The 12882-nt window shown below is 43.4% G+C and overlaps 1 protein-coding gene across 1 annotated transcript; it reads right to left on the minus strand.

Moving 5' to 3' along the window:
* Window positions 1–2167: 2167 nt before the first annotated feature.
* On the minus strand, window positions 2168–10629 carry YLPM1 (YLP motif containing 1). Its single transcript, XM_032179545.2, has 2 exons — window positions 9596–10629; window positions 2168–2287 (listed from the first exon to the last, which is right to left on the minus strand). Exons 1-2 carry the CDS (start codon window positions 10466–10468, stop codon window positions 2267–2269), a joined length of 894 nt encoding a protein of 297 aa, XP_032035436.2. The 5' UTR covers window positions 10469–10629; the 3' UTR covers window positions 2168–2266.
* Between the last annotated feature and the right edge of the window lie 2253 nt (window positions 10630–12882).

The following is a 12882-nucleotide window of genomic DNA, read 5'->3' on the forward strand; positions in this document are numbered from 1 at the left end:
AAGTGAGCCAAGATCGCACCACTCACTGACTCCATCTCAAGGAAAACAAAACAAAACAAGAAAAAACCAATACTCTACTGTGTACTGTGTGGCCAGATGACTTTGCCTAATGTAAACTTTCTGAGCACATTTAATAGCTAGGCTAAACTATGGTATTCAGTAGGCTAGGTGTATTAAATATTCAACTTACATTATCCTCAACTTACAATGGGTTTATTGAGATGTAACCCCACTGTAAGTCAAAGAGTATCTGTACTTTTACTATTCAGCATAAGAGAATAGCACACTTGGCCAGGCACAGTGGCTCAGGCCTGTAATCCCAGTATTTTGGGAGGTCTAGGCGGGCAGGTCACCTGAGGTCAGGAGTTCGAGACCAGCCTGGCCAACACAGTGAAACCCCGCCTCTACTAAAAATACAAAAATTAGCAGGGTGTGGTGGCACGCACCTATAATCTCAGCTACTCCAGAGGGTGAGGCAGGAGAATCCCCTGAACCTGGGAGGCGGAGGTTGCAGTGAGCTGAGATGGTGCCATTGCACTCCAGCCTGGGCAACAGAGAAAGACTCTGTCTCAAAAAAAAAAAGAAAGAAAGAAAGAAAACAAACAGTATACTGACCATGAAAGTCAATAATAATGTAGCATTAAAACACTTCCTTCCATTATTTTAATACTGAAAACATCAACAGACTTATCCTTCAGTTTTAAAAAAATTAATAAGTTCATTCTCTTTCAAGCAGAAGTTAAAAGTTTCCTTTTTTAAAGTTGCTTTGAAAGCATTATTAAAAGATACAAAGATGCAAACTATCTTTCAGAAACTAAGCCAGTGCTACAGATATGAAGACTGTACAGGATGAAAACTGTACAGGTCAAGATTCTTTATCACCTATTCTCATGCTTTGTCTTAGATCCAGGCCAGGGTTAAGAACTTGTTAAGGGCTGAAGTATTTGTTGATTCACTGACAGTATGCCTTGCAGGTCAATTTCTATTTAATATGAACCATAAATGAATTTCTATTTAATAAGTAGTAACCAAATCTAATTCAATCCTAGGATAGGCTTCAGCACATTTTTGAAGCTCTACAAATAAATAATAATGATATCACTCAAATGTCCTTAATGACCCTAAGAGAAGTGTGATTATCCCTATTTTAGAAAGAAAAAAACATGCCTGAACTTGCTAATGATGCCAGTTCTTCTGAATGTCCCATCATATCAGATAACTCCATTTCATATGGGATGTTGTTTTATAGGTAGAGGGAAATCATAGTATAGGTCACATTATAAACGAGATTGAATGAAAGGATTTCAAACATAAAGAATGTAGAACTATTGGCTGGGTGCGGTGGCTCACGCCTGTAATCCCAGCACTTTGGGAGGCCAAGGCGGGCGGATCATAAGGTGAGGAGTTTCAGACCAGCCTGACCAACACGGTGAAACCCTGTCTCTACTAAAAATACAAAAATTAGCTGGGTGTGGTGGCACATGCCTGTAATCCCAGCTACTTGGGAGGCTGAGGCAGGAGAATCGCTTGAACCTGGGAGGCGGAGGTTGCAGTGAGCCAAGATCCTCGAGCCACTGCACTCCAGCCTGGGCAACAGAGCGAGATTCCATCCCAAAAAAAAAAAAAAAATTAAGAATGTAGAACTATTTGTCACAAATACTGTTATTAAGAAAGATGCTGCTGGGGCAAGAATATCGCTTGAGCCCAGGAATTCAGACCAGCCTGGGAACATGGCAAGATCCCATCTCTATGAAAAAAAAAAAGAAAGATGTTGATTTTAATTTACTCAGGAAGCACTTACTGACCACTGCTGCTAGTAATGAACTAGATACTAAATGATTTTCCAAGTGGAAAAATATAAAGGAGGTGAGTGTTTGTGTGTGTTTTAAAGATTAATTTTAGAAGATTACCTGCCCTATCCAGGTTATCATAAATGCCTGTAAGACAATGTTCTATGTCTTATATTCTAAAGCAGGGGGCAGGGGGGACACCTGGTAAAATAATGAATTGGCTTTCCATTTTAGAAATTTATTTAAAATAGGCTTAAATATTTTTGAGATTCACATTCCACTGTAAGAATCAGGGTCACCAGATAAGCTTAGTCCCCATCTATTTTTTTTTTTAAATGCTCATTTACTTCATCTCTTCCTCCAGCTCCTTCCCTCCTTCTCTCTCTCCTTCAGTCAAACTTCTTGAAAGAGTTGTCTATACTCACCATCCCCATTTCCTCACCTTCCATCACTCCTCAAATCAATGCAATATGGCTTCAGTCACTATGAAACTGCTCCTGCCAAGGTCAACAATAATCTACATGTCAGTAGGTGAAAAAGATAACTCGCAGTCTTTATCTTGCTTGACCTCTCAGCAGTACTTGACACAGCTGATGACTCCCTCCTCCTAGAGGAGGGAGTTCTCTTGACTTTCGTGGCACCACACTATCCACTATCTTGATTTTCCATGTATCACATTGGTGCCAAAGTAACTTTGGTTTTGCCATTAAAAGTAATAGCAAAAACTGCAATTACTTTTGCACCAACCTAATATGAATACCTATTTGGCCATTCTTTCATTGGTTCCCTTAGATACTGCTATTTGTGGAGCTAGGCTTAATGTCCTTTAACCTCAGTTCTTACTCTACACACATTCCTTGAGAGGCTTCATCTATTTCTGTGTCTTCAAATACCATTTTTATGCTGATGACTTATAAATCTATGTCTCCCAGATCTTACATCTAGACTCCAGAGCTATATCTAACTTCCAACTGGACATCTCCATTTGGAATCTGTCTCAAGAACCCCAAACTCAGTATGTCTGAAACCTAACTCACCATTTTCTCCTCACCCCCAGAAATGTTCTTCCTCTTCCTCCTTTAGGTTTTTCTGTTTTAGTAAATTTGACCACCATCCACCCTATAGCCCATCCCAGAAACCTAAGAATCATTCTTGATGCTTCCCTCTCCATAACTACTCAACCTCAAAGTGGATTCTAGCAGCTAAATATTTCTCCACTCTTCCCACCTCTCTCCATCTCAACTAATACCATCAACATCTAAACCACTATTATCTCTTGCCTGGATTACTTCAATAACTATTCTCTCTAAATCACTCTTGCTCCTTTTAATTCTGCTCTCCACACTGCAAGCAGAGTGAGCTTTCAAAAATGCCAATCTGTCACATGCACCTATGTAAAATCCTTCAATGGCTTCCTACTGCCCTTAGAATAAAGTTCTTACAGGCCTTCCCTGATCTAGTTCATGCCTACCATCCTCACCCTGAGCTTTCAGTGAGCCTTCCTTACTGAACTTAATTCTTTGAATTCTAACTTCTGGTTAATTTCTACTCTTTTTCTTTTTTTTAACTGAGATGGAGTCCCACTCTGTCGCCCAGGCTAGAGAGCAGTGGGGCAATCTTGGCTCACTGCAACCTCCGCCTACGGGGTTCAAGTGATCCTCCCGCCTCAGCCTCCCAAGTAGCTGAGATTAAAAGCATGCACCACCACACCCAGCTAATTTTTTGTATTTGTAGTAGAGACAGAATTTCACCATGTTGGCCAGGCTGGTCTTGAACTCCTGACCTCAAGTGATCCGCCAGCCTCAGCCTCCCAAAGTGCTGAGATTACAGACATGAGCCACTGCACCTAGCCCATTCATTTTTTTTTTTTTTTAGGGCTCACTCTGTTGCCCAGGCTAGAGTGCAGTGGCATGAGAACTCCTGGGCTTAAACAATCCTCCCACCTCAGCCACCCCCAAGTAGCCGGAACTACAGGCATGCAACACCATGCCTGGCTACTTTTTTGTTTTTTTTGTTTGTTTGTTTTTTTTTGAGATGGAGTCTCACTCCGTCGCCCAGGCTGCAGTGCAGTGGCGCAATCTTGGCTCACTGCAAGCTCCGCCTCCCGGGTTCACACCATTCTCCTGCCTCAGCCTCCCGAGTAGTTGGGACTACAGGCGCCCACCACCACGCCTGGCTAATTTTTTGTATTTTTAGTAGAGATGGGGTTTCACCGTGTTAGCCAGGATGGTCTTGATCTTCTGACCTCGTGATCTGCCCGCCTAGGCCTCCCAAAGTGCTGGGATTACAGGCGTGAGCCACTGTGCCCAGTCACTTGGCTAGTTTTTTAAATTTTTTGTGGGGGGGGGGGGGTCTCACTTTGTTACCCAGGCTGGCCTTGAACTCCCAGCCTCTAATGATCCCAAAGAACTGGGATTACAGGTGTGAGCACCCAGTCCTCCTACTTATTCTTTACAGTTCACTTAAATATCACTTTACAGGCCCGGCGTGGTGGCTTACGCCTGTAATCCCAGCACTTTGGGAGGCCAAAGCAGGTGGATCACGAGGTCAGGAGTTCAAGACCAGCCTGGCCAAGATGTTGAAACCCCTTCTCTACTAAAAATACAAAAAAAATGTCCGGGAGCACTGGCTCACACCTGTAACCCCAGCACTCTGGGAGGCTGAGACAGGCAGATCATCTGGGGTCAGGAGTTCGAGACCAGCCTAGCCAACATGGTGAAACCCCGTCTCTACTAAAAATACAAAAATTAGCCAAGCGTGGTGGCAGGCGCCTGTAATCCCAGCTACTCCTGGGAGTAGCTGAGGCAGGCTGAGGCAGGAGAATTGCTTGAACCCGGGAGGCAGAGGTTGCAGTGAGCCAAGATCGCGCCACTGCACCCCAGCCTGGGCAACAAGAGTGAGACTTTGTCTCAAAAAAAAGGATAAAAATACAAAAAAACTAGCCGGGCGTGGTGGCAGGCACCTGTAATCCCAGTTACTAGGGAGGCTGAGGCAGAGAATTGCTGGAACCTGGAAGGCGGAGGTTGCAGTGAGCCAAGATTGCGCCACTGCACTCCAGGCTAGGCGACAGAGCGAGACTCCATCTCAAAAAAATAAAAATAAAAATAAATAAAATAAAATAAAAAATAAAAAATACCACTTTACAAAGGGAATCCTATTTAATTAGGTTAGAGCTCCCAGCTATATTCAATTATTTAAAACATATTTGTTCTCCACCTCCTATGTGCTAGATCCTATGCAAGGTACTGTGAATACAGTGGTAACTTAAAAAAAAACAAAAACAAACAAAAAAACTTGCCTTTGCCAGTTCCTTGGGGAATAATCTAGTGATATTTCATAATCCCATAGCAGTGTGTAAGTCTCCTCTTAATTACTTACTAAATGTCTTCTCCCTTCCCCCACAACTGAAACAAGAAGTCAATGAGGGCAGGTCCCATGTCTATCTTGTTAACCATTTCATCTCCAGTATTAAGCACAGTACTCATAGTACCTGGCACAGAGTTGCTAGTCAGTAAGTACCTAAACATTAAATAAATGATACCTCTAAAAATGAATCAAAGCCAACAGCTTTAACTAAATAAATAAATCAGTCCTTTAAACACATAGAAAAATTAATTATTCAAAAAGACACATTCCAACTGGGTGCAGTGGCTCATGCTTATAATCCCAGCAATTTGGGAGGCCGAAGCAGGTGGATCACTTGAGGTCAGGACTTCGAGACCAGCCTGACCAACATGGTGAAACCCCGTCTCTACTAAAAATACAAAAATTAGCCAGGCATGGTAGCATGCACCTGTAATCCCATATACTTGGGAGGCTAAGGCAGAACTGTTTGAACCCAGGAAGCGGAGGTTGCAGTGAGCCGAGATTTCACCACTGCACTCCAGCCTGGGTGACAGAAAAAACAAACAAACAAAAAAACACATTCCATTAAATCATCAACGCTTTACCCGAAAAACTAGAAAATACCTGGAAAAATATCAAGTATTTATCTTGTCCTTCCTATACCAACTGTTTTTCCAATCAAATATCTGTGGCAAAAGTTTTTCTTTACAGAACTCCATATAGTAACTGTGGAAGAAACGGCAGAAAAAAAAAAAAATCACCAGGCTGCAACCTTTGTCTAATGAAATAATTTACTTAGGCAAGGTCTTTCTTCAATTGATGAACCAGTAGACTGAAACATTAGATCCAAGACTGATAGAAAGCTTTACAGTAGAGGGACCAATGGCATTACTAACAGTGGGACAACCAGGCATCGGGTGTCCCATGATGGAATGCAACACTTGCCAAAAGAAAGCTGAACTTAAATGAAGGTTCCAGAGTTCACTTCTAATTAAAAAAAAAAACGTGGAAGACAGAGGAACAAGTCAAATGTGACACCATGAAAAAGCAGACAATACAGAATGTCAGACATTCTACAGGACAACTGACACAGATTTTTCATCAAGTTCAAAGGCATGAGGTAGAAAAAGAAAATAGGAGGGACTGACCTAGGTCAGGGGTTCTCAATGGAGGACAATTTTGTCTCCAGGGGATATTTGGCAATGTGTGGAAACATTTTTGGTTGTCGGACTGGGGGCTGCCACTGGCATCTAATGGGTAGAGGTCAGGGACGCTGTTAAACATCCTACAATGCATAGGACAAGCTACTCCACAACAAAGAATCATCCTGCCCAAAATGCCTGTAGTGCCAAAGCTGAGAAACCCTGACCTATACTGAGTCTTTTCAGTATTCTGTTTGGACTCTGACTTGAACACACCAACAAAACATTGTTTGGGAACAGACTGTGAGGCGGAAAACAACAACGCTGTTGAGTCAATTTGGGGTGTTTTAACATGGATAGTATCAAAGAATTATTTTTAGTTCCAATAGTATGATGAAACAATAAAGGAAATCTGAACGGATCAGGTATTAGATGATACCAAGAAACTGTTAACTTTGTTAGGTGTTAACAATGTGTTTATCTAAGAAAGGGTCTTGGCCGGGCACGGTGGCTCATGCCTGTAATCCAGCACTTTGGGAGGCCAAGGCAGCTGGATCACGAGGTCAGGAGTTCAAGACCAGCCTGACCAACATGGTGAAACCCCGTCCCTACCAAAAATACAAAAATTAGCCAGGCGTGGTGGCATGCACTTGTAATCCCAGCTACTTGGGAGGCTGAGGCAGGAGAATTGCTTGAACCCGGGAGGCGGAGGTTGCAGTCAGCCAAGCGTGCCACTGCACTCCAGCCTGGGCAACAGAGTGAGACTCTGTCTCAAAAAAAAAAAAAAAAAAAAAGCTCTTTTTTTGTTTTGTTTTGTTTTGCTTTACAGAGGTACTTGACTAAGAATGTAGGGATGAAATGACATAAGATCTAAGATTTGCTTTAAAATATTTCAGCAGAGGCCAGGTGTGGTGGTTCACGCCCGTAATCCCAGCACTTTGAGAGGTCAAGGCAGTGTACTGTTTTGGGCTCAGGAGTTCAAGACCAGCCTGGGCAACATAGCAAAACCCCGTCTCTAACAACAACAACAACAACAAAATAGCTAGGCATGGTGGCATGCACCTGTAGTCCCAGCTACTTGGGATGGCTTGAGCCTGGGAGGCAGAGGTTGCAGTGAACTGAGACTATGCCACTACACTCCACCCTGGGTGACTGACAGAGCAAGACCCTGTCTCAATATATATATATGCAACAATAATTAAAAAGGCCTAGGTGAAGTAAACATGGCAAAATCTTGATAGCTGTTGAATCTGAATGATGAGTATATATGGGGAATCATACTTTTTTCTCTATTTTGTGTATTTTAAAAATATTTCACGATAAGAAATTTTGAATGACACATTCCAAAAACAAAATATGAATCAAAGAATAATAAATATGTAGAACGATTGCCAGAGACTGGCACTGGCATGAAGAAATATTTATCATCTAATAAACCAACATATCCTAAGTCTAAAACATGACAACTCTCGTATTTTATTCAACAAATCTGTGGAGAGCCTACAATTTGCAAGGCACTGTCCTAGGTGCTACAGAAATAAGAAGACAAGCAAGATAATTCCTGTCTGCAAGGGACTTACAATCTGAAGAACAGAACCAAACCAGATGGGTGAGCACAAGCAGGGCTTCACGGAAATCTTGATACTTGAGATACGCCTTGAAAGCAATACAACTCTAAGGGGAAACAGAGGGCTGAGGAGGTTAGGATGAATTCTAGAAAGAAAAAAGAAAGCCACAGGCTTCAAGGCTCTTCTTGATCTGGTCTATGTGCACCACAAGTCTCATTTTCCACCACTCTTTCTGCCTCTCAACAAAGAATTGCAGGCACTGAATATTCAAGACACTGAGTTCATTACAGACAAGGGTACAAAGGCAGAAAAGTAAAAGCACTGTTCATGGTAACCATACATATTAAGGCCTGATCTGACACACACACTCCTCCCAAGAAAAGCCAAAAATACAATTAATTTGTCTCTCTGTAAGGTCAGAAAAACAGTCTAGCAGAGTGAGAACATAAACGTCCTATTTTGGCTCAGACTAACTCTGAGAATGTTTGACAACAAAAGCAGTAAAGACTTCAGAGTGGGGTGGGAAAGAGGACAGAAAGTCTGTCTCTATAATAGAGCAATCTCGGGAAAATAAACTGGTGAGATGGTACAAATTTGATGTAAGCCAACAGAATCATTATTCTACTACTTTATTTCAGCATCCCAAGTGTTTTCTCCAGAAGATGTGCCAAGCATCATTTCTTAAAACAACTTGCTTCTGTTCTTAATTTCTAATGCCAAACCATCGTAAAATTATAGTACTGCATCCCTATCTTTTGGAAATCTTTTACAGGTAAATCTGAGCGTTTATATTACAAGATTCTCTTTTTTCCTTAGTGAATTTAAGGTAAATTCGTAATCGCTGAAAAAGTGTCTACTTTAGGAAATCATAACAACTGATTTATTCTGCTTTAGTTTGACCTTCCCTCTCTCAAGGGGGAACTCGTTTATTACTGTTACCCTGTCAATTTGTCTTTTCTGTGGGATAAGAATGGCTGACTCTCTCACGAAAAGATATCACCAAACTTTTTTTACGTTGGCCAAATTCCAAGGCTGTTTCTTTGGAGTGAATGGTAATGACAACGAAATGCAAAAAATTGCTCATTATCTTAAAACAATCTTTAAATAATATGAGAAAAGAATGTCTGGGTCAATTCCTAAAATGGACCAACCGATCCCCAAAAGGGTCTAGGGACTCACCTATGTATTGTATATGTACCTATAAGCATAATTAGGATGCTCCTGGTAAGACAAGATTTCCATCCTTTTTCTGAAACCTCTTAATTCAGGAAACTGACAGCTATCCCTGGCCCCTAAGTAATATTTTTAAAAGAAGCTAACTGATCCTAAAGTTTACAAACATTCAAGTGTCAGCCCTTGGAGAGGCCTCTTTTTCACGCTTTCTCTCAAATGGAAATTTTAGCTTAAAATACAATTTTAAAACAAGACCTTCTGCAACAAAATCTATCTGCAACAGCAACAAAATCTAAGAGGATGGTCAAAGAAACCAAGGAATGTATGAGAGGTTAACTTTTGAGCCACCCCACCACTGTATGTAATCCATACACATCTACAAACGCTGTTTTTTTAGTAATTCACCTGTAGCTAATTAAAAAGCTGAGCTGTCAGCCCTCTGACTCTTATGGAATCCTTTGGAGTGTTAGTCATTGTGTGTTGGAATTAAGACTACTAAGCACTGGTTAAAGCCCTGAGGCCTGCTCATTCAGGACCATCTAGGTGAAAGATGAGGCTCAGGCAGATGCCTTCTTACCTGTGGAGTCATCGTAGAGGGATCTGGCTCAGGGGCGGCTTGCTGCTGTTCAGCACTCTTGTTTTTGGCCCCACTCTCCAAAGGCTCTTGCTGGACAGTTGTCTTATTTCCAGGGGGGGCGGACGGTGGTGGTGGAGCTAGTAGTTGGGATTTAGAATGGCCCTGGGAGGGGCGGGAAGGAGATGCCTGCGAAGAGGGCAAGTAGGACTGGGAATGGCTCAAATAGGATTGCGAGGAAGAGGAGGAGGATGAGTAAGAAGGGGTGGGCGCCAGGTAGGATTGTGAAGGTGGGGACTGCGAAGGGGACGGCTGAGCAGGAGGCAGGTAGGGCTGAGATGAGGTCGGGGGGTAGTAAGAGGGTGGCGGCTGAGGTGGGGGCATGTAAGACTGAGATGGGGGCATATAGGACCCGGGCGGCACAGGGGGAGATTCAGGGGGGGATTCCAGCTCCATTGGAACCAAACCAGAAGGCCCGTCTCGTTGGTGGTGGAGCATCTGGTGTTTGTACTGCTGCTGCTTCTGATAGCTGAGGGCCGGCCCGGGTGGCGGGGGCATCGGTGGCGGTGGCGGCTGCCAGTCTCCGTAGCCGCCCCCCGGCATCACTGGCGGGGGCGGCAGGGGGGGCGGAGGAAGGTGGTGGGGCTGAAGCACGCACTGCATTTGCTTCTGGTGCATCTGCTGCAGCTGCTGGAGCTGCGCCAAGTGCTGTTCGCGGAAGCTCATGAAGCCTGAGGAGGAGGGGGCCGCGGGAGTCGTCGAGCTCGAGTACCCGGGCCCCGGCGAGGCCTCAGGAAGCGCCACTGGCGGCGGCGGTGGGACCGGAGGCGGCGGATAGTGGCTGCTCCCGCCATACCGGCCCCAATTCGGGTACATATCGAAAAAGAAGGCGCAGGGCTCGTCCTGGCGCCGTTACTCGTCGCAACCGACCTCCAGGAGCCGCGGCGGCGACGGCGACAGCCGGAACTCGCGGCGCCTACAGGCCCCGGAGCGTGTAAACGGAGCGCGCCCGTGCGCCGGCGCTCCCGAGCTGGGCCCGCGACCGGGAAGGCGGGGACGCGACTTGGGCGACTACGTCTGCGCAGTAACCACCGAGAGGAGAACAAAGGCGAGATAGAGCGGCCCTTTAATTGGAGACTCGTGGTTGCCATCTTCCTTTGGGTTCAGATAATGTAGGCGCGAGTAGAATGTTCTCATAGAACTGAAAAACCATAGAGTCTCACAGCCGAAAGAGGTGGTAGAGATCCTATCGCTCCACGGGTTCATTTTTGAATGGAAAAAAAAAAAAGATTCCATTCACAATAGCAACAATCGCAACAACAACAAAAAAACATAAAGCAACTAGGAAAAACTCTTAACAAGAAAGATGTGGGACTTATATGTAGAAAACTACAGAGTCATAAAGAAGCATATCCAAGTAGGATGAAATTAGACTTCAAATAATGGAGAGGCTTACCATGATCCTGGGTGAAAGGAGGAAAAATTGTAAAGATGTCAGTTTCTCCCAAATTAAATGAATAGACCTAACTCAATTCTACCCAAAAATTCAACTGGGAACAAAGTTGTGAAGAATGGAAAGGTGTTTTCAAGGCAAGGTGTAAGATTACACCAATTCCTGCAGACATATAGTGAGTAACATCTGCAGGAATTGTAAAAGGGGAGAAATGGAATTTTTTAGACTGTCTCGACACATATAAATCTGTGTTGCAGAATCTCAGAGCAAAAGCAAAGAGAGCAAAAACCAGATACAAAGACGGTCTAAAGACAACCTAGAAGACAATCTTCCAAAAACTCTCAACGTAATACCAGACATAAACTCTTTCTTTAGCTTGAGTGAATCACTAAAAAGCAAAGCTAATACACTGAATTCTTTTGGGTGTGTGGGGGGGTGAGGGAGAACTGTGAGAATATTGTGTCAGTGCATCACTTGAGTAACACGCAAAGAATTGACCTTTCTTCCATCTTAGCAACCCAGATCTTCACCTTTCTCAGGAGGTGAATGTGAATGGAAAGTGGAGCAGCAAGGCATCTTTCAAAAGGAAGAGCTTCTGTTTTCAAATAGAAATTTAGTTATGTTTCTTTTAACTTTTTATTGAAGTATAACGAATATAGAGAAAATTACCTGTCAAAAGACAAAATTACAACAAATTTAGTTTAAAGATCTTAATTAACTTTTACCTGCTATTCTAGAATCGGGCAACGTCTCATTCTATAAAGCAGAAACAGTGTTCCAATGAGCAGAACAATCGGGATAATTTCATAGACAGAAAAGAAACGCAGAGGCAGGGCACGGTGGCTCACTCCTGTAATCCCAACACTGGGAGGCTGAGGCAGGCAGATCACCAGGTCAGGAGATCGAGACCAGCCTGGCCAACATGGTGAAACCCCATCCCTACTAAAAATACAAAAATTAGCCAGGCGTGGTGGTGCTCGCCTGTAATCTCAGCTACTCAGGAGGCTGAGGCAGGAGTATCACTTGAACCCAGGAGGTGGAGGTTGCAGTGAGCTGAGATCGTGCCACTGCACTCCAGCCTGGGTGACAGAGCGAGACTCTATCTCAAAAAAAAAAAAAAAGACTAAAAAAAAAAAAAAGAGAGAAACAGCAGAAAACTAAAACTAAAAGTAGATTGTTTCAAAGTTTCTTTTCTTATAAGGTTAAAGCAGAGAAGACTTCTTTTGCATGCTTGCTAAAAATGGACTGTTTGCAAACTTGGCTATTATTTCTCTCTCTCCTGGTTTATTGAATGGTCAGACAAAGATTTTAATTTTGTCATGGTGGTGTGGAACTGCAACATCAATAAACTCCATTTTGGTTTGTTCTGTTGGGCCTAATGCAGGTTAGTCCAAACCCACGACTTGCTATAAATTTTATTTAACACGTGTCTTAAGTATACAGCATAGTAAATTTTCACAAGCCCATCACACTTGTGAAATCAGCACCCAGATCAGGAACCCAACCCAGAAACCCTAGTTAGTTGTGTTTTTAATATTTTGGGCTGACATTATCTTTTGAAAAATGTATAAATTTAGGCCGGACATGGTGGCTCACACCTGTAACCCCAGCACTTTTGGAGGCCAAGGCAGGCGGATCACTTGAGATCAGGAGTTCAAGAGCAGCCTGACCAACATGATGAAACCCCATCTCTACTAAAAATACAAAAATTAGCTGGGTGTGGTGGCGCATGCCTGTAATCCCAGCTACTTGGGAGGCTGAGGCAGGAGAATTGCTTGAACCCGGGGGGTGGAGGTTGCAGTGAGCTGAGATTGTTCCACTGCACTGCAGCCTGGTC

This window comes from Hylobates moloch, unplaced genomic scaffold (genome assembly GCF_009828535.3).
Source record: "Hylobates moloch isolate HMO894 unplaced genomic scaffold, HMol_V3 SCAFFOLD_16, whole genome shotgun sequence".
Lineage (NCBI taxonomy): Eukaryota > Metazoa > Chordata > Mammalia > Primates > Hylobatidae > Hylobates > Hylobates moloch.